This window comes from Rhipicephalus sanguineus, chromosome 3 (genome assembly GCF_013339695.2).
Source record: "Rhipicephalus sanguineus isolate Rsan-2018 chromosome 3, BIME_Rsan_1.4, whole genome shotgun sequence".
Classification (NCBI taxonomy): domain Eukaryota; kingdom Metazoa; phylum Arthropoda; class Arachnida; order Ixodida; family Ixodidae; genus Rhipicephalus; species Rhipicephalus sanguineus.
This window is the reverse complement of record NC_051178.1, coordinates 32,989,527-33,016,237: the sequence shown is the minus strand read 5'-3', so window position 1 is coordinate 33,016,237 and position 26,711 is coordinate 32,989,527. Positions and strand designations below refer to the sequence as shown.

The window sequence follows — 26,711 nt, the reverse complement described above, 5'->3', positions numbered from 1 at the left end:
TGAGAACTGCCTCAGAGGGGTTAACAGCACTGACAACAGGACGACATACAAGTCTTCTGCTGCTATCTGCTCTGTTCATCACATTGAATGAGCAGCAGCTAGCCCAGCTTCGGAGGAAAGAAAAAGGAGACTGGCTGTGAATAAGAAAATAAAAGCTAGCTGTTTTACAAATCTAGGGCTCACCCAACCACCTTTTCTGTCTGGACTTCCTTCACTGAGGAGTTGGTATCGTTATTTGTAAGTGACACATTAGCCGCTGAGAAAACAGTAACAGGGTTCACGAAGGAGTTGGCTCACACAAGACGGGGGTAATCATTGGTTTTCTACCAGAGGGAACATATTACATAGACTCGTGTAATGGCTTCACGATTTTTACGAGGTGCGCTCTTGGGTGGGACCGAACTTTTTTGACTGACTTTTTCCTGGAATACGAGTATAAAATCCTCTCTTGGTTGTCCATGCCCGCCTGACATCACTTTTAAAAGCCAATGTTATCCTTTTTGTAACAGTGCACTCCATTGATTTTTGCAGGCCATGTGCTTAGCTATTCATCTTCACTCTCGCTGTTGGTGCTGCTTACACTTGCGCATGTCTGGGTCTTCACAGGTACCGCTGCATGGGAGATCGAAGCATAGCTCTCAGCTTGTAGTAGGGGCAGACTAATATAAGCAGTGCTTGCACACCTCATTGGGCCATCAAATACGATTGTTCCTTCATTGAAATATTTTTTCCCAAAATTTTGGGCTGCCAAGTTGGAGACACAGCTCTTGCATGGGTCCAAATGGTGAAGGATTTCGGGACGGTGATGACCATGTTTTAATGGTGCATTCATATGACGGACCAAATCTGGATGTGAAGGGGCGGATGGCGCGTCACGTGACCTCACATCAGCGATTCGCCTTGTCTGCGTGGCTCACGGACGGATGAGCCCAACCTGTTTTTCACATCGGGATTCTGGCGGCGGAACGCCACAGCTTTAGCGGACAAACAGGCTGGCAACCAGTACACTTTTCTTCTGCCTGAGCCGTACGGTTGTCCTCGCAGTTGATTTCAGCTCTGCTGGTGCTTAGTTCAGTTTATTTCTGGGGTCGTATTCTAGGACGATCACCTTTGAGATATCTACACTTTTACAGCACGCTGATTGTCAGGTTGGAGAATAGCGGGTAAGTTGTTGCTTTAGTCATAGCACACACGGGATTCTGCAGCCGACAAAGTGGCATTGTCGCCGAACGCGGTTGTCTCATAACACGGCTCATGTTTCAACACCGATTTTAAGGTTAAGATGCGAACCAAGAGAAGGAGGCATAATGTGCAGCAGTGCATTGTGCACTGTCAGTACCTGTTATACGCAAAACAAAAAAAAACTGCCGATATCGGCGCATCACTGTATCCTTCCTCCGTATGCGGGGCCCACGCCCGACAGCAGCGAGGTCAGTCTTCAGCAGCTCTCTGTAAAGCAGATTTTTCTTCCCATCCAGTCCAGCCATTCCGCCAACAACACTGTTTTCACCTGAACAAATTACAGTCCTCAACAATGCTCACCACTCGACAAAGCTCGGCAAAGCTCGTTCTGTCGGCCTCCATGTTTTTGAATACTCTCAGGCCGGTCTGCTGGCAGCAGGCGCCGGTGAGCACAGAGGCTGCGGTCGAGAGTAGTCCGGCTCACTAATGCTAGGACACAGTCCGTCATGTGGATGTGCCTGCTGGCGGATGATCCGCAGGTTAGCCGTCCGCATCCACGTAAATCCGGATTTGGTCTGTCGTCTGAATGCACCATAAGGGACAACTGGTGCCTTTCAGCTGTGTCATTTCTCTTTCACAGCAACTGGTCAACGGCCCAGCTGGAGCCACTGCTCAGGTGAACTCTGCCCAGCAGATATTTTTGGCCCCACAGCCTCAGAGCACACAAGTTTTGCTGCCCAACCCAAGTCGTGAGTACAGGTTTTGTCTGCTACGTGTTCCTCTTTAGTCTGCCATGAAAAATGCTACCATCTTACTTGGATAACCAAATGTATGTAACAGAGGGGGTAATTTTATGACTGCAGAAAGGGGCCTTGCAAGACATTTATTCACATGATGTGCAGCTAAGGCATGACGAACTTCAGTATAATTAAGTTCTCGATATAGCAGAGTCAGTGAAATTGGGATTTTACTCATTTAATTATAATTTTGACTTTTTCAGCGAAGTATATTGGCCAAGACATTCTTTTTTACACGGAAAGTGCTACAGGAACACAAAATAGAACAGTGTGGAAAGAAACTAATTTTAATAACATTTAAAAAAGGTTTCGTTGAACAGGACATCTGGCAACATTGAGACATTATGCAGTATCGGCAAAGTCTTGTTCACGGTGGCATTATGTCATGCATAAAGCAAAAAAAAAATGCAGGTCCAGCGCACTGTGGCAATAAGTGTTAAAGGGGTGCTGACACAAAAAGTCACAGTTTCGCAGCAACGGCGAAGCAATGAATGCGATAGCAAGAAATCGAAATGTCACACGAAGAACCAGAAGCAGCTCGATACTTGCAGCGTGCCGCTGAAGTGCAAAGGATGCCATTAAAGAACGCACAGGCATGCACAGGGCAAGCGTGAACTAACAACTGTCACAGTTGTTACGCCTATGTGCTTGAGCAACGCGCTGCAAGTGTCGACAATGGAGAATCAGACGCTTGCTTGCTTGCTTGCTTGCTTGCTTGCTTGCTTGCTTGCTTGCTTGCTTGCTTGACCCTTAATTCTTGGATCTTACCCACTACGGAGGATTGGCCATGAAACCGGCGGTTAATATAGGTGGGGAAATTTAGAATTTAGACGCTCTTAGATATTTCTTCTTCTTTTAAACTGCGGCACGTGGAGTGACCCTCTGCGTCTCCTACCACAGGGGGCGTCTGATGCATGTTGTGCCCGGTGTTCTTTGTCTTTTTTTTTCCCCTTCCACATCCCGAGTGGGTACACAAAATGGCCACTTTGTCGTGCGCATCTCAAGGGCAGTATTCGAAATGAAAGAAAATTAGGAGCGCTGCGTCTGCAAGTGTCGACAATGGAGAATCAGACGCTCTTAGATATTTCTTTTTCTTTTAAACTGTGGCATGTGGAGTTACCCCCTGCGGTCTCCAGCCGCACGTAGGCGTCTGATGCAAGGTGTTCCCGGTGTTCTTTCTTTTTTTTTTTTTCCTTCCACATCCCGAGTGGGTACAGAAAAGGGCCACTTTCTCGTGCGCGACTCAAGGCCAGTTTTCAAACTGAAAGAAAATGAGGAGCGTTGCGTGATAGAAAACACGCTCACGCTCCTCGGAGATTTGCTTACCACCAGCGGTACATGGTGTATAAAAATAGCTCACCGTTATTTCGCCGGCACATACAGGGCGTGTGGCTGAGTTGTCTAACGCAGCGCATTGGGGAACGAGGGTTTGCTGGTTCGAATCTGCGGTCGGGTACTTCAGAATTTTCTTTCTTCTGCTTTCTTTTTCTTTGTGCCTTCTTTATATATATACATACATATACATATCCGGGACATGACGGCGTCGACAGACAGCGACAGCAAAAATCAGCCGAGAGTGTCCATGTAATTGCTGTTGCAATAAAATTTCGCTCCCGAGATAGCTTGCGGGATTGATTCCTGTGAAATGCGTGTATCTGCAAAATAAGAACAGCGAATATAGCTTGGAAGGTATTTTAAATAAATTTTGAAGTTTTTATGAGCAATCGACATCCTCGCTCTGTTGACACCCACAAAGAAGACCCTTGGGGACCCCCTACTTCCCTCACGTGACCATGCTGCAACAAGTTATGATGACGTCATAGCCGCCATTTTTTTTTTTTTTTATGCGTTCGCTTAAGCAGCCTACTTCTCAGTGGCTGCTCGCGAACCGCGCGGAAGTGCAGCACAGTTCTGTGTGCTGACATGATCGAGCGCTGCACCCGCTAGGTGGTGATAGTCGCTTGTCGTTTTTGAAACCGAAACCGACACCGGTCGATAATGAGGAGCCTGTAATTAATTATCTATTGCACGTCGCAGCAAACGATGTGCCGTGTTATGACTAACAGGCCCCCAGCAGCACATTGCGATGCAGCAAAAAAAACGCGAAGCCAAAATTTTTGTGTCAGTGCCCCTTTAAAGGGACACTAAAGATAAAACCAATTTTTTTCGTATTAGTAAATTACTCATTCGCAATATCAAAATCACCATGCTTACCGCAAGCACACTTGGTAAGCGAGAAAACGCGTAAAAAGAAAATGCAGGTGGCGACGTCACCTTGAAGTTCCCACCCCAATCGTCAGGACGTCATAAATTTTGTTGGCGTCTACTAGGATCTACGTCATTCCTAATTGGTAAAAGGAACTACATTGTCCTTTGAGGGGCCAAAGACATCATGTACCAAGTTTCAGGAAATTTCGTTGGGCAACTGTTGCCAAAATTTAAAAAATGCACTTCGAAATCTATGACGTCACACGTAATGATTTTGGTGCGAAATTAAAAAATCTGACTTTGACCTTAATTTTCTCCTGTGTTATTAAAGTTATGATGGTGAAATTAACGACATTAGAGCTTTCTGAGTAAAATTTATCAATCTAAACTGATTCATTGTTTCACTTTAGTGCCCCTTTAAGGGGGGAGGCAGCTTTTTGCATCGGGAAAAATGTAATAAAAAATATTTTCTGGAAATCTCATTTTCAGGTTTCGTAACTCGTTCTCTGATTCCAAACTATCATCTCTGAAACATTGTGCTGAAAAAAAATGTTTTATATCAGCCAGGATTGCAAAAGATGTTGTGGGAATCATGGAAAAAACCAAGTTTTTCAAGCTGTGATAGCTCTGTGACGACAGCATAGGGCGCCGCCATCTTGAGCTCATCAAAATCAAATTTCTCCGTCTGCAAATCTCCCCCTTTAGCTCATCCTCGCATAAACAAGTGCACAAAAAGCAAATGTTTGAAGGTGGCTCTGCGGCCTTCAATTGGCTGCATTCATCATGTTGCTCTGACGCACTTTGCCATGGATCTGACGCTCGCCTCGGGTGCGCGTCATCTTCTCCTTGCACCTTGTGAGGCGCTCGCATGCGTTCTTTGTTCTCAGATCAGCAATCATTTAGAATAAAACTATATATTAGCTAGGCAGTCGTGAGCGAGCTTAGCTGTATATAATCAGATTACAACAGCATGACACACTTGTCATGAACATCGTAAAAACACGTCTTTTACAGTTGGCACAGTTGTCAGGCCCACAGGGCATAAGGAATCGACACTCAAAATGCTTAGTGGCGGCATTCAGTGCGGATGCGGGAAATGCCTAGTTACGCCTCCTGTTTTTTTGTCTGCACCTCGTGTTTGTTGTGATTCTTTGAAGCCTCGAGCCCCGCGGTCACACACGTCCAGCACTGATTGCCCTGAGTCACAGCTCTAGGCCTAATTTCATGCAATGGACTGATGCACATGGCTCCTGTGGCATCCACACCCATTTGCCTAAGGTTCTCCTTTGCCCCAACATCTGGTTGCTTAAGTCGGCCTCCATTCATTGAAGAGTAATAATTGTGCCTCATGAAGCAGCTCAGCTGCTTTTTTCTGGGGATGCTGTGGCCTCCTCAGAAGAATTCAAGAGTTCCTTGGACTGTTTTCGGCCTCACCAGCTTCCCCATGAGCGTCATGGTCCTGCTCAACACATTTTAGATGCATTTTTGCAGCTTTGTGCATTTTGACAGCAGATGTTCTGTGTTGTGTGCAACACTAAAATTTCGTGCGCACAACACACTTGGCTTCTGAGTTTTTTGGACCGGCCTGGCACTACAACTTGATGGAGTTGCCATTGCTCTCAGTTTTTTCAAGTACCGACAGATGAAAGTTGTGATCCGTGTTGCTAAAAAGCAGAACAAAACGAATTGCTACATTAGTTTTAATGTGAAGCATGAGTAAAAATTCACAGACGATTACGATACTGTCTAATGCGAATTCTGAGCACAGCTGTTTAGGTATGTTGATTTTGCGATGAGTTGAGGTGCAAATGCCTCATAACCGGGAGACCGCAGAAGGCAGCACGTGGGCGCGTTCCAGAACAGCCGCCGCAGAAAGTCATGCAGCACTTTATTTCCATATATGGTATCAGTGGATGCCCTCGCCGCAAGCCTTAGTGATGACGTCAATGGCGACTGCACAGCGGCGCACACTACTGTGGCGCTGCGGGTGGCTGCCGCGGAACCTGTCATCTTGCCACAGTCGTTCCCACCTCCTCGCTATCGCTGTCTTTCATCCTCCGCGTTTGCTCCCTTTCATCCTCGCTCACTCTACTGGTTACGACACCGCCGACGCCGCTCAATGCATGAACTAATTCTCACTAAGAGCTGCGCTCTAAAGCTTGTTTATTATGGCCAAACTTGTACCTGCTATATTCAAGTCTGCTCGAGCACTTCACACACAAAGGGTTCCTTCGACCAACGCACGTTGTCTTCCTCTCCCAAGCTTCGCAGGCCGACCCACTTTCTCGTGGCCATGCGTGAGAGGCATGTGCTGTGCTGTCACAAGAAGCATGAGCAGGCACGAGGCATTGCAGACGCTAACACAGTGGTTAGCTGCTCTCCGCATTCGCTCTCTTTCGTCCTCATTCGCTCTCTCGGTTACGACGACGGCGGCAACGCCGCTCAATGCAGGAACGGGCGCCTAAGAGCTGCGTTCTAAAAGTGGGAGTGTGCGAGTATAGAATTGTAAATTTCGAATTGAATATTAAAAATATTTCTATAAAACTTAATGCTTACAGATTTGGGACAAGACAACATGGTGTTGCATAAGCTTAGATGTCTCCCATCATTAAATAAAGATCAAGATATGTGACATGGTCTATCCTTATTAAAGAAAGCACCAAATTTGTATACCAGCACTTAATGCAGCTTAGTTCTATTATATGAAGGTCTAAAAAATATTTTTTATCTATAGAATTCCTGTTGCACATAATTGTGTGCTTTTTTTGTTTCTTTTCATAAGCTAATGATTACTGACATTCAATTATACTACATACCAATGAGATTCTCAGTTTGATGACGAACTTGCATTTTGCTGCAATCTGAGTGCATAGAAAATTTCGCTTTCCAGTTTTTCTTTAGACTATGGAAGGACTATCCCAAGTTTCCAACATGTATGTTATTGTAAAGTCAATCTGGTCGTCAACGGACCGTGCACCGTGTGTTAAAGGCCGCTACCTCAGCCAGAGAGGCCCATCTGCATCGGCGATTCTTTTGCACCAAAAACAAAGTGAAACACTTCCTAGGTGACCTTGAGCATGAGCATGTCCACGGTGCACTGCCCTGTGGCACTGTGCAGGTCTCCACATTGAGTATCCCAACAATCAAATACTACATATAGCATTTGCGATTTGAATTTGCAAGTAAACATTTACTGGGATCTGAAAATGATGGACTTCCCATGTTTGAATTTTTCACGTCTAGTAAATATTTTGTATGCACTTTCTGGGTAGTTTTCGGCACTCTACAGTTCAAATGGAACAATATAAGCCATCAATTGTCAAAATGTATAGAAGTTGAAGGATCGAAAAAGGGGGGCTACAAGGCCTATGTTTTACACTTTTGTCATGGTGCAGAACAAAAAGTATGCATCGTGCAAGAAAACTAATTATATATTTGAAATTAGCGTAAAAATTTCTACGAATAGCCCAAGTTTCATTGCTCTACGGTAAATATGTAAAAAAAAGTGTCTTTGCATCGCATCTCCCCTTAACTCCTCGTCCGACATAATGCCTCTGTTGGTTTTATTTATTTATTTTTTTTGAAGCAGTTTCAGGCAGCGATATGGCTCTCGAGTAGAATACTTGACTGCCTTCCAGGATGCCCAGGTTTGATTTCTGGGATGGGTTTCTCAGTAAAGCTTTCTTTTTTTCTTGAATTTTTTCTGAACTACCCATGTGCCCTTTTTTGACATCACATCTGTCACGAAAATTACTTGCTTCAATTCATGGTGGGCCCCAGCATAAAACACTATCATGGTAAATCAGCCAAGCCAGCCGAAGAAGGAACAGGGCTCTGTTTCTTGTTTTAGCTGCTTGACTTATTCATTATTCCTGTGCTGCATGGGTTTGCATATATGCCCTCCCTCACAAAAGATACATGAGCAGCCAGCCATGTGCACCCTAACTTCAAACGTTTATTCATCCTTCCTTTGCAGCCCTCTCCACAGGCCACCTGTTGGGCCAGCTTCTACCTCTGGGTGCAGGTGGAAGCCAGCAGGTGGTGCAGGTGGTGGCAGCCAATGGCACAGTGCTCACCACAACCTTGGCCAATCTGCCTGCCCTTTCGCAGCAGCTCTCCCTGGCTGCAGCTTTGGCTTCGGCCAGCAGCAATGCAGCAGCAGCCTCCAAGCAGCAGGCCACTCTCACAATGCCACACCACTTCCAGCAGGTGGCGCCACCACAGCAGCAGCAGCAGCAACCGCACAACGGGCACGGTGTGTGGGCCATAGTTATGTCTGCATGGTCAAATTACATGCACCCTCAATTTCTGTGATGAGTGTGCCCAGAACTGTCTGCGTGCATGTTTGCCAATAAATGTGCCTTTCAAAAGTGCAGTCCCATGAATGAAAAACATACGAGTTAATCTGTTTGTCCTTGTAGGTGCCCTGCTATAAGTTTGAAAGAAAGCTTTGTGTCTTGCAATATGCACAAAACATCCGATGCAGCAGCATCTTGAAAGCAAAGGAGAGTGAGCAGTTCCATTTTGTGCCCGAATGCTATCAACACCATCAGTTGGTGCCAGCAATGGAGAGCTCATGTCATCTACTCTTGCATGTGTTTCAAGCAGGAAACCTAAATGCCAGGAGACAAAAACTTTGAACTGAAAGGAGAGCTAAAAAAGATGATGGGCCTATATAGGAATCATTCATTACACAAAACTTTCCTCCATAGTAGTAGTTCATCGTCATCATCAGCCTGACTGTGCCCACTGCAGGGCAAAGGCCTCTACCATGTTCCGCCAGTCAACCCAGTCCTGTGCTTGCTGCTGCCACCCGCAAATTTCTTAATCTCACCTGCCCACCTAACTTTGTGTCTACCCCTCATGCGTTTGCCTTCTCTTGGAATCCGATCAGTTACTATTAATGACCAGCGGTTATCTTGCCTACACGCTACATGTCCTGCCATGTCCATTTCTTCTTTTTGATTTAAAATAAGATGTCCTTTACACCCGTTCGTTCCCTGACCCCCTCTGCTCTCTTCTTGTCCCTTAAGGTTACACCTATCATTTTCCTTTCCATTGTTTGTTGCGTCGTCCTCAGTTTAAGTTGAGCCCTCTTTGTAAGCCTCCAGGTTTCTGCTCCATAGGTGAGTACCGGTAAGCTTTTGCCTCTGCCCAGAAAACTGGGCACAGGCAAAAGCCAGATGTATGCACTAAGGGCTAGGAAGGCAAAGTCACAAACAGTATGGATAGGATAGTTGAAGTAGCTGAGGAGTTTTACGGAGATCTGTACAGTAGCCGGGACAACCAGGACGATAACGTAAGTAGTAGTAGTAGGCCAGAGGAAGTGGACATTTCACCAGTAACGGCATGGGAAGTAAAGAAAGCCTTAGAGGGAATGCAAAGACGCAAAGCCGCTGGTGAGGTTCAGGTAATGTCAGATCTGTTAAAAGACGGTGGACAGATTGTGCTAGAAAAACTGGCCACCCTGTATACTAGATGTCTCAATGGTGACGGTACTGGAATCTTGGAAGAATGCTAATGTCATTTCAATCCATAAGAAAGGGGACGTCAAGGGCTTGAAAAATTGCAGGCCATGAGCTTACTGTCCATTGTCTACAAGCTGTTTACAAAGATAGTATCTAATAGAATTAAGACAACATCAGAATTCAATCAACCAAAGGACCAGGCAGGATTTCATACAGGCTACACGACAATAGACCACGTTCACACTATCAATCAGGTGATAGAGAAATGGGCGGGATATAACCAACCCCTATATATAGCCTTCACAGGTTACGAGAAGGCATTTAATTCGTTAGAGACATCACCAGTAATGCAGGCACTACGAAATCAGGGCGTCAACGAACCATATATAAACATACTGGAAGAAATCTACAATGGCTCCACAGCCACCATAGTCCTCCATAAAGAAAGCGACAACATTCCAATAAAGAAGGGTGTAAGGCAGGGAGACACGATCTCCCCAATGCTATTCACCGCGTGCTTACAGGAGTTTTTCAGGGCCATGGATTGGGAAGAGTCAGGGATACGAGTTAATGGAGAGTACCTTAGTAACCTGTGGTTTGCTGGTGACATTGAATTGATGAGTAACTCGGAGAACGAATTGCAACTCATGATTACTCAATTGAACATGGAAAGCAGAACGGTAGGTCTGAAAATTAGTATGCAGAAAACTAAGGTAATGTGCAACAGTCTCAGAAGAGAACAGCGCTTGGCGATAGGTAGCGAGTAGCAGTTGTTAAGCATTCAGAAATACAATTTGCACAGTCTGTAATGCTGTTAGGCTGAAATGACAGCCTTTGATGGGGATGCACCCATGTTGATACCCAGTGTCACATCTCTGCCAAGCATTTTGGTCAGACTCCATGGTTTTGTTTTTTGCAGTCCAGTATGTTGCAATGCACTCACATTCACAAATGTGAAAACAGCAGTTCATAGTATTCACCTTGAATGCACGAAGGCATTGTGCTTCTCGTTCGAGTGTCTAGTTTGTCTAACGAAGCAATCACTGCACCGCTTCTAGATGGCGGCACTATTCCAGTCATAGTGGGAAGCATATGTGACGCATTTGTGCCAAGAAACCTGTTTGTTGCGGAGGAGTCAGTGTGTGCGACCACACCTGTTTGATCAGTTCACTGTTCCTGCCTGAGCAATGCAGCACTGGCCCCATTGGCACTCCTTCATGCTCCTTCGCCCAACAAAGCCGGCCAGCACGTTTCATTTCTGCTTGAGCCGTGCTCGTTGGCAGCCTTTGCATGCCTTCACTCACTCACAGAACATGAGGCGTGGGGCGATGTTATCAATTTGGACTTTTTACGAAACACGACGACAAAAATGCGCCTCGAGTGTCCATATAATTGCTGTCGCAGTAAAAGCTTGTGGACAATCCAAAACTCTCCATCAATGATCACTGGTAAGCATTAACTAGGACAGGAGTCTTCTGTCGTGATGTAGTGGACGCTTGTGCATGGATCCTAGCTTTCATCAGATGCTGAGAGCCCAATACAATCAATTCACTTCACTTGCTGGTTGCCTTACACAGGCACACGACGTCACACATTGACAGGCCACCAATTGCTAGGTTTTCAACCCACCATGCTACAAGGGTGCTGGAGAAAAGAAACCTTGAGGTAAATGCTGGTTCGCCCAGCCCACATCGACATGGAGCATCTTGTATTGCGGGCATACAATGCTCACTGTCTGCTGGAAGATTGTAGCATTATACTAATTGACGATTGCGCATTCTCTTTCTACAGTCAACATTCAATTTTTCGGACTGCCTAGGGACCGAAAAATCGTCCGAAAAATCAGGCAGTCCAAAAAAACTAATTCATTCCTTTTTATTCCACTCAAGTGGTCAAATCACCGCAGCCACGTCCGAAATAGCTTGAATGCCTCCTAGTACACTTATCAGGCATTTTGGTGTGCGCCCAGGCTCTTGTAAGTACATTCGGTATCTGCCGCGAATCTCACTTAAAGGGACACTAAAGGCAAATAACAATTTATGTCTGAGTGAAAGGTCAGTGCTTGAGAATGTCTAAAACGTCAATATTATCAACAGCAGCGTTCTACTAATCGAGAAATTAAGGTAAATGTAGGACACGATATGCTCCACCAGTTGTGCACTTTGGAATGAGCCTGATGACGTCCAGAGTGCCGATTACAATTAATCACTAGTGCTCAAACTACCTACAATAAAAAGTAACATTCAGTGCATTACAAGACGTAATAAAACGCTGCTTGTGCGTTTCTCTTTGATTCATGGAAAAAAATTACACCAGCTCCCACTAAAGGGGACCATGAGGCTATGCGAAGCCGGAGCACTTGCACGATTGCGTTCCGCTGGCGTTCGCTAGGCATGCTACCGACCTCACGTCGTGGAACGCGAAGAGGAACACTACGCTCGTCGTGTCTTCCCTCTAGCCTGGCCGTTAATTCTCACAGGGTGTGCAAGGAACGCGGTCGACAGGCGCGCGAGAGGGGGGCAGCGTAGGAGAGGAGAGAGAGGGGGAGGGGACGCGCATTCGCTGGCCCTCATCGCAGTGCTGCGCAGGAGAGAATTTCGGCATGTCGAGCCCGCATTTCAGAGCAGCCAACCGAGGCAAGCGCTGGACTGAATGCGCACAGCGCTCTAGCACTTGGAGGAGAGGAGGGTAGCATTTGCGCCGTGAGAGCAGAAGCGAGAACGCAGGAGAAGCACAAGCAGGTGCTGGTAGAGAAGTTGAGAGAGTAACGCGCAGCTGTTGCAGAGAGGGAAGCAGGAGTCGCGCATGCGTAGTGTGAGCGCGGACTACTACGCCGCGTGCGGATTACCACGCCACGTGACATACCCCCGAGCAAGAGATACTTCGCATCTAAAAAGAACTTGGCGTTACCATGGTGTGGCTGGTTCAAAAGTTTTTGTTTTTGCTGGGATGCGCTCCACTCACGCAGTGGCGCCTCACTGATAGTTTCTGCTAGCGTAGTTCTCATGGGTGTTTTCTTGAACCGTCCCTCTCCACGCCCCAAAGCCGAATGATTCGTCAGGCACCTTCTCAGGCTTTGTAGCGATCCTTGAAACCCTTGAAAACCTGGAATTTTCAAATAGCATTTTCAAGGCCTTGAAAACCCTTAAATTTTTGTAGGTCCTTAAATGTCTTTGAATTTTGTTGAGCCAGTTTTTAGCAGTTGCTCTTTGGATAGTTCTGTGCGAATAATCGAACATATATTACAGTTGTCGAATTCGCTTTGACGTTAATTTAAAATTTGAAAGTACAAAGAACAAGAAGACACATTCTACCTTGTGCAACCTGCCTAAAGATGGTTTCATGGCACCACGAGACTGCTCTGCCGTGAAACCACCTTGTCAGGGGAAATCCGTACCATCGCGACGGCACACTACTGCACTTGAGTCTTTTTTTTTTATTAGCCTCTTGTATTGCCTAAGTATGAGAAATATTTAAACTTGAAGTATTTTTCCACATATAATTTGCATGCTGCTACTATTCAAGTCCTGCTACCGTTCGAATTCACTTCAAAATTATTCAACACTAATTTCCAGTCACTTTGAGCCTAGAAAGTTACATTCGCATGACACTACTGTTGATTTGAAACCTCCATTCAATGATGTACATGCATGCCAATTTTCTGTAAGATAGGATAATAAATAAAAAACTTACTCTCATCCCCCCTTAAATCACTCTGGAAATGATCTGAAGGACTTGCACTACTGGCTCAATGCATTCGTAAAGTTTTGCTAAAATTGTTTCAGGGTCTCCGTGCGGACCTCTGTTTGAACTTTTTCGGCCTTGAATGACTTGACCTGACGAAGGTCTTTAACTGTATTGCTGCAGTGACCATGGCAGCCCACCAACAGCAGCAGCAGCAGCAGCAACAGCAGCAGCTACAACAGCAACTGCAGCAGCAGCTCCAACAGCCTCTCCAGCAACAGCAGTTGCAGCAACTGTTTGCTGCTGCACCCAGCAACTTTGCTGCTCTGGCGCCTGGTGCCTCCTCTGCTGCAGTAGCCACACCTCAGCTGTATGCCAACATCAATGGCCAGCTGGTGGCTGTGTCACCACAGGTGAAGATCATCTTTTGCCAGGCAGGCTGCAGTGTGCCCTGGGAGAAGTGTCACAATGGCTGTTCAGTCATTCATGTTGTTCTCTGCAGAGGTTTCTGAAACATTTATAAAATCTCACAAGGGACACTTGGAAAATTTCAAATATGGAGTGTCACTCATTTCGTCAGGTGAAGTACCCACTGTTTTCACTTCATTTCATTCTTGTAAACTGTTTTTATTTATTTAGGCAAAAAGAGTGTTTCTTCAAAGCGGAAAAACAGAAAACCAACTGGGTGTGAGCTTGCAGTGAGTGACCACCCGAATTGTCTTAAACACAGCCAAAGCAAGGTAGTGATGGAAGTGCTGCTCCAAACTGTGATTTTTGTTAGTAACTGCTCCAAACCTGCTATGAAAAGGCGCTGGGAAACTGAAAACAATGAACTTTAACCGTGGGACCATACAGTGAGCCTAAAGGAACCAAATACAGTAGAACCCCGCTGTTACGTTCCTCACTGCTGCGTTTTCCCGGCTGTTACGTCGTTTTCCGCCGGTCCCGGCATAGCTCCCATAGGATACAATGTATTGGGAACCCCGCTGTTACATCGTAACTGTCGGACCGTTCCCGTATGATACGTCGCGAAGTGCGCCCGGAGCCGACCGAGTGACTACCAAAGAGAGCGGCCATGACGCATTTTCACGCAGCTTGGCCTCGTTTGACCGTAATATTAGCTGCATGAGAGACGCAAGCAACAGAATCTTTCAATTGATGCAAACAAAAGCATGGCCTTCGAGATTCAAATTGCAAAGATGGCGTCTATGACGTAACTGCTCGCGAAAGCAAGGCCTTCGAGATTGGCATTTACTATTGACAAAAGCATAGCCTCTGAGATTTGCATTGCACAAACATGGCGTGTATGACGTAATTGCTTGCGAAAGCAAGGCCTTCGAGATTGGCATTCACTTCTGCCATCGCGTTGGCGTAGACTCATCATCATCGTTATTTGTCGGAGAACAGGAGGAGTTCGAGCTGGTTGGAGCTCGCATGGTCGTGCGTGCGGTCCGTGGTCGGACTCGCCGCGCCAGTCGTGATTGCGTGTGCTTAGTTCTTTCATGCCTACAGCTGTTGGTGTTAAAAAAATCACATACGTTGATTACATTTCTGTGGATAAGGCCGTCCTAAGCTCCGCGTTTCTATCCATCGACTAGATCGCGGCTGAGCGCGCCAATTTTCGTGCTGCTCGTAAGAATTGAAATAAAATTCTGTACCACTAAATATTTTGCCGTTTTTCCTGTTTTTCGGCTCTTACGTTTCCCGTCTCTTACGTTTATTTCCTACGGTCCCTTCAAAAACGTATCAGCGGGGTTCTACTGTAACAAGCTGTATAGTGTCGTCCTAGTATGCTAGTATGTAGCTTGTATACTAGCTGCATACTAGCATATTGACAATGCCACACGACTGGCATCGAAATACCATTTGATCGAGTGCATTCCATAAACATCCTCTGAAAAAAATTGTTGTTTGATGCCCTTTAGCTCAGTCGGCACAAAACCACAAACTCTCACAAATAGGCGGGAAAAATTTTTGCCAACAGAAATAAACGAGCAGAACGAGTTTCGAACCTCAAGAAAAATGTGGAAATTTTTTCAGGCATATTTGTGATGGTTGGAAAAACGCTGGATGATTTGGCATGGAATGACCCATATGTTAACATGATTCCTTGACCAACATGACACCTGTATAGGTTAGTTTTGTGAAGGAGCTTCAAGCACCAGCGTGGCTCTGTGGTAGGATACTTGACTGCCACGCAGATGGCCGGGGTTCAAATCCTATCCGTTCCTAGAAATTTTTAGATGCGAAGCAACTTATGGCGGGCGCTTTGTCCGTCCCTCCCTCGTTCCTTCCCGCGGCGTCCACCCCCCACTGCACATGTGCGTCCCCTCCCTCTCTCTCCTCTAGGAATCCTCTGCACTACGGACCAGCGCGCACGACACGTGGTGTGACAGCTGCATACTCCACTGGGGGCAGCACGGTAGTTCCGCAGTATAAAATGACGGAGTGTGCACACCTCATTCTCTCCTGTGCAACACCGCGATGAGCGCCTGCGTCAACGCTGCTGCCAGTGTCAACGTCAGCGCTGACGCTTGCGCTTTCTCATAACAGCTTTCGGTGTAATATGTAAGGGGTTCAAGGGCCGTCACTGTCAGTGGAGCCATGGCCAAGAGCACAGAGTGGCTACTTACCAATGGCTAGGTAGGTGGTGTATGGAAGCAAAGAATAACAGCCACCACTGGTGGTATCTGTTGCCCAGGTTGGTGCTATCACTTAATATTGAAAAGTGAGATTGAGGGCATGGAAGCCTACTGCTCTTAGAGGTGCTAATGCTTGGTTGATGATGATAGTCAATAAGAGTGGCCGACGTTTCTAGAATTTTTTTCCCATTTAATTTTTTAATATTTCGCACAATAGCGGTTACGGACACCGGTGATGGCGACGGACAACTACCCCACTGTCGTTGTGATCTGATAACAGCTTTCGGTGTAAAACTTGGGACAGACACGTCGAGGAACTGCGTTTGGGTGCATGAATGCAAAATGCAGTTGAATCTCGTGATATTGAACAGTGCGGGGATCATGAAACGGTACAATGTAGCCAGAATTTGATAAATGAGATCATGGTAAGATGGTGTTAAGCCCTTGTGCACATCAATCAGTGAACCGTTCGTGCAATGAATACTCACTTGAAACAAAGTGTTCATTGCTAGGAACTGCACTAGCGTAGCTTGCCTCTTATTGCCAACCACATGCTTAACCGCAGTGCCCTTGGCATAGTACAAATGGTCCACAAATGACAGGCTGGTGCCTTCCATTGCCGTGCTGTGGAAGCTGCACCCTTGAAGTCGAGAGTGGAGAAGCATCAGTCTATTGAAAACTTGGGCTTGTTGGGGTAGCAGTGCAACCCACCTGCGCACAGTCACGACACGGACAAGAAGGAAATGAACAGTGGTGTGTTCGTCCTTCTTGTCCTCGTCATGATTGTGCTCTGGTAGGTTTCAATGCAAACCATCAGTGCTTGCGGCAGTCTCTTTGTTAGTCCACTTAGCAGTAAGTTCTGCAGTGATCTCCCCATTTGTCAACTCGGGTGTTATTCCACTGGTGTTATCATTGCCAGTTCGGTCTTCCAACACGTGCTTTCTCGCTCGGCACTGAAAAAATACTCCCAATGTGCTGCTGGTTTCTTCAAGCTGGCATTTTTCTTCTATGCCATCCTGTTCTGCTTCTTCGCTTGCTTCTTAAAAGGGCGCCTCACCTGGCCACATCGCAAGTTTTAGTAATGCACTGAAAGTTTTTATTAGAGCTGTGCGAATAGCAAAATTTTGGGTGCGAATCGGATAATTTTCAAATAATTTTTGAATATTTCTCAAACATTTTTCGAATGCTTCGAAGTGAAATTACAGAAAAAAGTTGCAGAGAATGCCTAAGTATGTTCTTATGAGATAGCAACATAAAAGTGTTTATTTTTGCTAGGTTGATGAAGCGCTGGCGGGGTGGTGTTTCATAGTTGTCTTATCAAGAATAAGGCAATGTAGAGGCCGAATTGTATTTATGTACATGATTTGGTGCAACCAAAGTGTTGCCGACAACACTTCACACGTGATAGGCAAAAATGCCATTTCCTCAGCCTCTCCTCGTCTTTCAACTTCTGTGGAAGTCGAACTGATGTGACGGACAAGGGTGTGCTCCCTTCAAGTCCGGAGTTCCAGAGCTGCCTCTTAGAGGTCGATATATAAGAACATATAAAATTTTGGATGCTAAAAAGCTTCGGCGTCCGATATTTTGTACTTCCGGTCCAAATTTCAGGTCCAAAATAGCATTAATTGAGCCCCCACCTCTGCCACATCTTTCATCTCCATGTTGGAACCAGCGGTTTCTTGAGTTAATACATTTGTGACCGTAGTGGAGCTTCAAATGCAGCTTTGCCGCAATACGGGGGTGTGATGAGGTGAAGCATATTGAAAATCTAGGGACCATTTCCAATCGGACGTTGACTGTCTCTTGGCTAAGTTCTATCGTAACGGAGCTTGAAAGGCAGCTTTGTCGCAATACGGGGGTGTGATGAGCTGAAGCATACTGAAAATTTGTAGGGGTCACTTTCAATCGAACATTGACTCTATTTGTCTTTGGGAAGTTCGAATTGTTCGAATAGTAAAATTCCAGTGTGAATTGAATCGAATAGCAAACACTATTCAAAAAATATTCGAAATTTCGAATATTCGCACACCCTTAGTTTTTATGTGCCCAAAAGAGAGCATTCTACTGCAAGAATTTTAACAGCGGAGCTGTTTATATTCGGAAAAGCCTAGTTAGTTGCGAACGGGAACTATCATCATCATGAACCGGCATGCACTCTCTTTGTCCTCTTCATCTTCTGCTTCACTCCCAGAACACACGCGCCGATTTGTCTAGCCTGGGATGCAATAACTCTGGTGGGCGAGAGAAAGAAAGGGATAGAAAGAAAGAGAGAAATTCTTGGCAGAAAGAATTTCTTGGTGAGGTGGGATTCGAACCCGCATACACAAGACCCAAATGCGAGCATCGTAACCCCTCGGCTATCCATTTACGCTAGCAGAGCATAGCATAGCCATGTATAGTACAGTATAGCACGGGGTGGGAAAGGGAAGTGAGGAGGAGAGAAATATAATAATAATAATACCTGGTGTTTTACATCCCAAAACCAGGGGAGGGGAATGCCACCAGCTTCACTGTTTTCTCATTCTTCGCACCACTAGTGCATAGCTGGCTCAATTTTTTTTCAAATAGGTCCATTTCAAGCAGAGATGAAAAATACATTGAAGCAGTGCGCAACCATGATGTAAGGAGGCAAACTTCGCAGCTTTGCCACTTGTCCTGTCTAGCCTTCACTGGCCAAAGTCTGTCCCTGCATTCTCCCGTACCGAAGCCAGAGGTTCACGTGACAAACATGCATCAGCATGTCACACACACGTCAAGATGCATGGGCGAGACACATCCTTTTTCTTTCTCTGCAGTTTATGCTGCGCTAGAGTGCCTCATTGTCCTCCTCGCCTGCTGCTCCGTGCGGCAGGCGAGGAGGACATCGAGGCTCTCTTTACTGCAGGCCGTAGCACCCTCATCTACTTAACGCACTCGGTGTTGTACGTCATCGTAGATACGCCACACCTCAAAGTGTGGCGCCAGCGAGAAGAGGAAACGACGTTCACCACTAAAAAGCTTCTCAAGTGCAAACAATGGAACCCTCTTGCTGAAAGTTATACGGCAGGATCTTGGTGATATGAACTGAACGGGGTCACAAGAAAAAGTCTTGTCAGCTGAAATTCATATCATTAAAAGGCATGCAAAACTAGTGTGCAAGATTAACAAAACTCACAATGACAATCTGTTTATTTAGAGAACCAAAAACCACCCAGAAAACTATTTATTTTTGGCAGAAGAAATCTATGAAGTCCATGTGCATCAGGTTACCTAGGAAGCGTCTTTCAAATCTATAAAACCTGTATTTCATCACTGATTTTGTCCACTCCCATAGCATGCCTTGTGTCGCACACACCGAGACTCTTCTCATCCACTTTTATGAGAACTGCTGAACCAAGTCACTGCCCTTGATTACACTGACCTCAGGGTATATACACAGTTTGCTTGGCCAGACCATGCAGAATGGAAGAAAGAGCCGATGCCCTTCTAAAGTGTGCTTTCCTGTCACCGGTTCTTACTTCTTGGTGTGCGGGATTGTTTGTTCCCTGAGTGTCTGCACTCTCTCAGCATCACCGTCTGGCAATTGTGTGCAGGTGTTGGGGCAGCCAATGCCTGGTGGCCAACTCGTGCTGCAGCCACAGGGCTTGCCCATCTCCCCAATGTTCATGCTCAACACTGCTGCCCCTGCACCACCAACAACTGTGGCAGGACACGTGAGTGAAGATGCATATGACCCAAGACAGATCAAAGCCCTTTGTTTCAAATCTTCTGTCATGGAACATTTCACTACTTGCCCAAATCTAGTTCGCCCTCATATAAATGCTCCCTCAACTTGTTTGGCGGCTCAAAGTAACTCAATACAGTCTAGACTGTGTGGGTATTGAGCTTGCTTCGACCAGTCCGTGGTCAAAGCAATGCAGACGGAGGCCTCACAGACAAGGGAACAACAACTTACAGTAATCTCTCGTGATAACAAAGTCAGCGGGACAACAAAAAAATTTGTTATAAGCGGTATTACGATGTAAGCGACTACTTGAGAAAAGCTAAAGCAGTTGAGCTTTAATTGCGCCACAGCTGTGAGGAAGTCAAAACAGCATGTATTCAGTGAAACAAAACTTTATTTAGATGCAAAAAAAGTCAGTAAGCTTTGGCTGTTTCGAGTTCTTGCTGGGTGTGAGTAACCCCTGCTCCAATTTGACCAAGCATTGCATGAGGCCGTGGTCGCCGCCCCACGCATTCAACTTTATTTCGCAGCAGGCATAGGTACTCCCACGTCTGCACCACAGTTTGCACTTCACGTGGCTCTTCGTCGTTGCTGGGGCCACCAACAATGTCACTTGTCTCTGCATCCTTCGCTGGGGCGACCACAGGAGCAGCAACGCCAGGCAACGCGAACGTCTCGAAGTTGCCTTCTACCTCTTGGCCAGCAATTTTATGAACAGCCTCATTCAGTCATGAAAACTGACCGGTTTTGCATGATCACTGGTCACTGCATGATTTGATGACTGTGGTGTGGGCGGCACATCATCAGAGTCACCGTCCACCTGCGCTGGTTCGACGACCTGATGAACAATCTCATCATCATCCAACTCAGCAAAAACTCCCAAGCCAAATCAAAGTGAGGTTGGCTGTCTTCCACCTGGCGAATAATCGCTGTTTTTTTCACTATTGCCAGTGTTTTGTAGTTGCCACGTGTATTCATTAGTCCCAACTGCGCAGATGGAATGGGTGGCGTCGGAGCCATTTCAGCAGGTCAGGCCTAGCCGCAAAAACAACTGACAACACAAACCCTCAAAGGCCACATGCAATTGGCCACACCGAACTGACTTCGAGCGTGACTTGGCTTGGCGTGTGGTTTGGCCGTGGTAGACATTCAATTGATGCTTGACTGGCTAAAGTCAAAAGGCAACCATTGCATGTATTTGGCACTGGCACAACCTCCAGCCATAGTCAGTGCAACCTTTCAGTGCTGGCAACCTAGCAAAAATATTGTTATCGTCGCTGACAGCTTGTCATGGCATTCGACGTCACACCCGATCAACCAGCCGGAGTCCGAAAAATCTAATGGCGCACTGTGGGGTGTCCCAATTTTCGGTCATGAGTTTGCATTACTTCAATGGGACGAGTGGCAGTGCCGCGATGATGTCCAAATGAACGAGCATGTCCGAATTTTCAGTGCTCGAATAAACAGTCAATAATAATATCTCGAGTTTAACGTCCCAAAACCACGATATGATTATGAGAGACGCCATAGTGGAGGGCTCCGGAAATTTCGACCACCTAGGGTTCTTCAATGTGCACCCGAATCTAAGTACACAGGCCTCAAACATTTTTGCCTCCATCGAAAATGCAGCTGCCGCGGCCGGGATTCGATCCCGCGACCTTCGGGTCAGCAGTCGAGTGCCATAACCACTACACCACCGTGGCAAATAAGCAGTCGGCAACATGGTCATCGGTCATGGGTTTGGTACTTATGTAGCCTGATCTGTGCCTGCATGAGACGTCGGCGGCATTAATTTGACACTGCATGCACAAAAGTGTCGCCTCCGCTCGCCACTTCATTTTAAGCAGGTCAAGCTCTTCGTGTGCTTCTAGTAATGTGGCTCAATATGCATGCGTATGGGTCTGGACCGGAAGAAACTTCGAATAGAGCGATATTTCGAGTAAAACGATTTCGTTATAACTAGGGATTACTGTATTTAGTAACGACGAGCCATTGACTCACGCCGAAGGGCCGTGACCAACACGGAAACATGACAGCAAGACAGCAGTGTACCGGGCAGAAGACGACCAGCAACAGTCACGTAGGCAGGTGTGGCAGTATTCCAGCGTCCAAGGCAGCCAAAATCCAAGCCCCCAGGGCAGCACGCTGGCTGCCGTTTATGAAGCATACAAGTGGGGCGCGCGCGTCACCACTGCACACTTTGTGGCGCAATCTCCAGATAGCCAGTGCACGTAGCTCTCACCCCCCCCCCCTCCCCGCTTATAACTTGAGTCACCGAAGTCAGGAATATCCGCTCTATAAGCAGTACAGTGTTATAACCAAAGTAACCTTTTTCAATGGCTGCACGAAGCAACCGTGCATGTGTTAGATTTGATACATGTGACCGGAGCCTCCCTTTCAGTTTTCAAATGTTTAGAGCAAGTCCAAGCCTATATTGCCGACAGAATGAACGCAAGAAAGAAAAAGCTGACAAAAACAAACGCTGTCGCGGAAAGTTGCCAACAGTCTTTTCGGACCTTCTAAATTATGCAGACTTCTTTGCGTGGCACCGTACTACACAAAACCAATGTCAAATGGCGACCAAAAAGAAATTGGCGGATGCTTGACCTTTGCCTCAAGTGTAGAACACGATAGTGTAATCGGCCCTGGTTCACATTGTCTTCTCAATTGGTAGCCTCGCTTCGCTTCTCGGTGGACACCTCAACCATGCCGCAAAAAGGAGCGTCTGTGCAAGTAACATTGGCCGCTTAAAATTATCCTAGAATGCCTACTGCAAGTAAAGTTGCGAAGTGCCCCCTACACGTCTGTAAGGCAACACACGAACTTACGCAGCTGCTCATTTTGTTGATGCTCTTGCTGATGATGATGATTAAATATGTCTGTATGGGTGGGCACCCCTCACTCACTGTGCAATTTACAAGTATTGACACCTGGCGCGATTCCACACTTCTGCCATACAACATTACATGCGTTAAGAAGACTCCTCGCATTACGTGATGCAGTCAACTGCCGATTTTTCGGACATGCTTGATAATTCGGATGCTTTCGCGGCACCGTCACAAGTTCCATAGACGTCAGTGTATCAGAACGTCTGAAATTTCAGACGTGGGAACTCTTCAGCGTCTGATTTTTCGGACTTTCTGCACAGATTTCAGGTTCGAAATAGCATTAAAGCCCCCTTCATTGCCGCGTCTATCATCTCGTAGGTTTGAACTAGCACTTTCGTGAGCCTATCTGTTTGCGGCAGTAGCAGTGTCCGAAAGTCAGCTTTCCCGCAGTGCTCTAGTGTTATGGGTGGAGCTTAGAATAACAGAGAGCTGAGCTAGTTGGTAAGTATTCATTCTAAAAAGACAGGGCGTGCAAACACGGACACAAGAAAGAAGTCAGGACACCACCATGGGTGGAGCAGACTGAAAATCCGAAGAAGCCACTATCGCGGTGCAGTGTGGCGATGTCTTTACCGATAAGTAGAGCTGTGCGAATAGCAAAATTTTGGGTGCGAAGCGAATTCGAATAATAAAGATTGAGTGCGAATCGAATCGAATAATTTCGAATAATTTTCGAATATTTCTCAAACATTTTTCGAATAATTCGAAGTGAAATTACAGAAAAAGTTGCAGAGAATCCCTAAGTATGTTCTTGTGAGATAGCAACATGAAAGTGTTTCTTTTTGCTAGGTTGATGAAGCGCTGGTGAGGTCATATTTCATAGTTGTCTTTCTTATCAAGAGTGAGGCAATGTAGAGGCCGAATTGTATTTATGTACATGATTTGGTGCAACCAAAGTGCTGCCGACAACACTTTACACGTGATAGGCAGAGATGGCATTTCCTCAGCCTCTCCTCCTCTTTCAACTGCTGTGGAAGTCGAACTGATGTGGCAGACAAGGGTGTGCTCCCTTCAAGTCCGGAGTTCCAAATCTGCCTCGTAGACGTCGATATATAGGAACATCTGAAATTTTGGATGCTAAAAAGCTTCGGCGTCCGATTTTTCGGACTTCCTGCCCAAATTTCAGGTCCAAAACAGCATTAAACGAGCCCCCAACTCTGCCACATCTTTCATCTCCATATTGGAACCAGCGTTTTCTTGAGCTAATACATTTGCGACCGTAGCGGAGCTTGAAAGGCAGCTTTGCTGCAATACGGGGGTGTGATGAGGTGAAGCATATTGAAAATCTAGGGACCACTTCCAATTGGACTTTGTCTCTTGGCCAAGTTCGACCGCAACGGAGCTTGAAAGGCAGCTTTGCCGCAATACGAGAGTGTGATGAGGTGAAGCATATTGAAACTCTAGGGACCACTTCCAACCGGACTTTGTCTCTTGGCTAAGTTCGACCGTAACGGAGCTTGAAAGGCAGCTTTGCCGCAATACGAGAGTGTAATGAGGTGAATAATATTGAAAATCTGAAGGGGTCACTTTCAACCGGACGTTGACTGCATTTGTTTTTGGGAAGTTCGAATAGTAAAATTTCAGTGCGAATCGAATCGAATAGCAAACACTATTCGAAAAATATTCGAAATTTCGAATATTCGCACACCTCTACCGATAAGCACTGGAAATGTGCCTAGACATGATTGTGGCAGGTGGCAAACGTGCCAGTACAACCTCATTGCTCGTAAACCTTTATGATAGACGTCTTCAGCTAACTGCTCGGTAGTGCATGTGGTAAGCCTACTGCATGCTTTTAATAGGCGACAGCCCGAACGCGCTGCACTGCCGCAGACGTGTTGCTCTCTCGAACGAAAGCAGCTCACCATCGCCATGCCCTTGTGCAGTCAGGAACAAAGTGGGCATAAGAAACACTTCTCGCTGTTCAGCAAGCGCCCCGGTAGTGACGGCGTCAGCTTGGTTGGCGATGTGCTGCGCACAACTAGGAATGATCAGCTTTACGCGGCAGCAAATGTCGAGTGGTGACGAAGGTTTTCATACAGTAGCACATCGTTTACGTGAGCAGATGCACCGGGGAATGCCAAATGGGTCGTCAGCTCTTCCGCCGCAGCATTTGTGTTCCGTGTCATCGTTTCCAAACGCTCCATGCGAGAGAGCCATAAAATATGCCGTGCTTTGCTGGTATCGGTGGTGCTCATCATGAGGCGGAAATTTGCAATTGGTGGTTGGCGTGAAATTAAGTGGAGTTTTTGCCAGGTACCGAATCTATGCACAAGAGCCTGGACGCATACCAAAACGCCTGATAAATGTACTGGGAGGCATTGAAGCTATTTTGGACATGTCTATGGCGATTTGACCGCTTGCGCAAAATAAAAAAGCGTAAATTCACTTTTTCGGACTGCCCGATTTTTCGAACGATTTTGTGGTACCTAGGGAGTCTGAAAAATCGGAAGTTGACAGTATTTGCATTGTTGTGCACTCCAAGTTCTTCAGTTCTTCTAATTTATTTATAAGGTTTATTTATATTTATATGTTCTGCTTTATTTATTTATTTATTTATTTTATTATAATTTGATGACTTTGCCATGATGTTAAACAAAAAACGCCAAGCCTGCGCGGAAAGCGCAGCACAGTCACAGCGAAAGCTCAAAGAGCGGCATTTCTAGAGCCCGTTATAAACTCTCTTGTGGCTACTAATACAAGTACACTAGCAACGTACCCATTACGCCACAAATCATAATTTTTGGTAAGTTGGGAAGCACCCACCACGACATTACTCATCATTCTGCGGAGAAGCGAGGTACCATCTGTAATTCATTATGTGCAGTTTCTTCATGCGACGGCTGATGATGATGAAGAATTATGACTGAGCCTTTTGTAATGGGTTGGAAGCTTTAAATGACCCACTAGTCACATAATTCGCATTGTGTGACGCCCGGTCGCTATTTCACTCTCCCACCACGCTTTATAACATACTGTAACATGAGAAAGAGATAGAGAGGGAATTAACTTTATTGAGACCCCAAGGAAATGGATCATGGGAGCCTTATGGGCTTGCTTGGCAACCAATAGAGGTGCACTTGCGAGCAACCCACTACGCTATAAATCATCATAATTTTTGTGAAGTAGGGAAGCAGCCACTACTCAATTTTTCGTCATTCTGCGCAGAACCGTGGTACCTGCTAAACACCTGCAAGGCATTATGTGCACTTTGTTGATGTTGTGGCTAATGACGATGAAGAATTATGGCAGAGCCCTTTGTAATGGGTTGGAAGCATTCAACAACCTACTCGTTGTGCAATTCGCATTGTGTGACGCCTGGTTACAGAATTCGCGTTGTGTGACACTTGGTAGTTATTTTACTCTCCTACCACGCTACATTACATATGTTAATGTGGTTCCTTCCCGACACGAAGCCTATATAGGGTCTTTTTGCAAAGCAGTTTCAAGCACCGGCATGGCTCTGAGGTAGGATACTGGGCTTCCACGCAGGGGGCCCAGGTTTGAACCTCATTCCATCCTGGAAATTTTTTCTTATTTCGTTTTTTTTTTTTCTTATTTCAAGTGATAGTAGTTACAGACACCGGCGGCGGCGGACAACTACAGCGCCAAAAACGGCCCTTGTTGTGATCTCATAACAGCTTTCGCTGTAAAAGAAACAGATAGATGCCATCTGTCTTGATCTGTTGAAAGCATTCGATAGAGTGCTACATGCAGAATTGCTTTTGAAGCTGGCAGTTATGGGAATAAAGGAAAGAAATAGTGAAATGGATAAACGTGTACCTCCTGGGCAGAACGCAGTACGTAAGGGTGGAAAACATTAAATCAAAGCCGTTGAACGTGGCGTCAGGTGTTCCACAGAGGTCTGTGTTAGGCCCAGTGCTATTCTTAGTCTATATTAATGACATTGCCTCCGAAGTTCATGAAAGAATCACGGTACGACTTTTCGCCGATGATTGTCTATTGTACAAAGAAATTGATAGTCCGGAAGATCAGCAGTTGCTCAGTGACGCTCTTTGGACAGTATAAAAATGGTGCAACAAATTGAAAATGAAAATAAATGAGGATAAAACTGTTTTATTATGCATAACAAATAAAGTAATTAATATCTTCGACTTTAATTACACAAGGAATTCCTC

General features: G+C 45.9%; 1 protein-coding gene across 1 annotated transcript in view; it reads left to right on the top strand.

Moving 5' to 3' along the window:
- Positions 1-26,711, top strand: part of LOC119386534 (POU domain, class 6, transcription factor 2) — a 115,661-nt gene that overhangs the window by 32,141 nt on the left and 56,809 nt on the right. The window contains exons 5-8 of the mRNA XM_037653802.2: positions 1,823-1,931; positions 8,164-8,442; positions 13,523-13,752; positions 19,554-19,673. Coding sequence (XP_037509730.1) covers positions 1,823-1,931; positions 8,164-8,442; positions 13,523-13,752; positions 19,554-19,673 — 738 coding nt within the window. The remainder of the gene's footprint in view (positions 1-1,822; positions 1,932-8,163; positions 8,443-13,522; positions 13,753-19,553; positions 19,674-26,711) is intronic.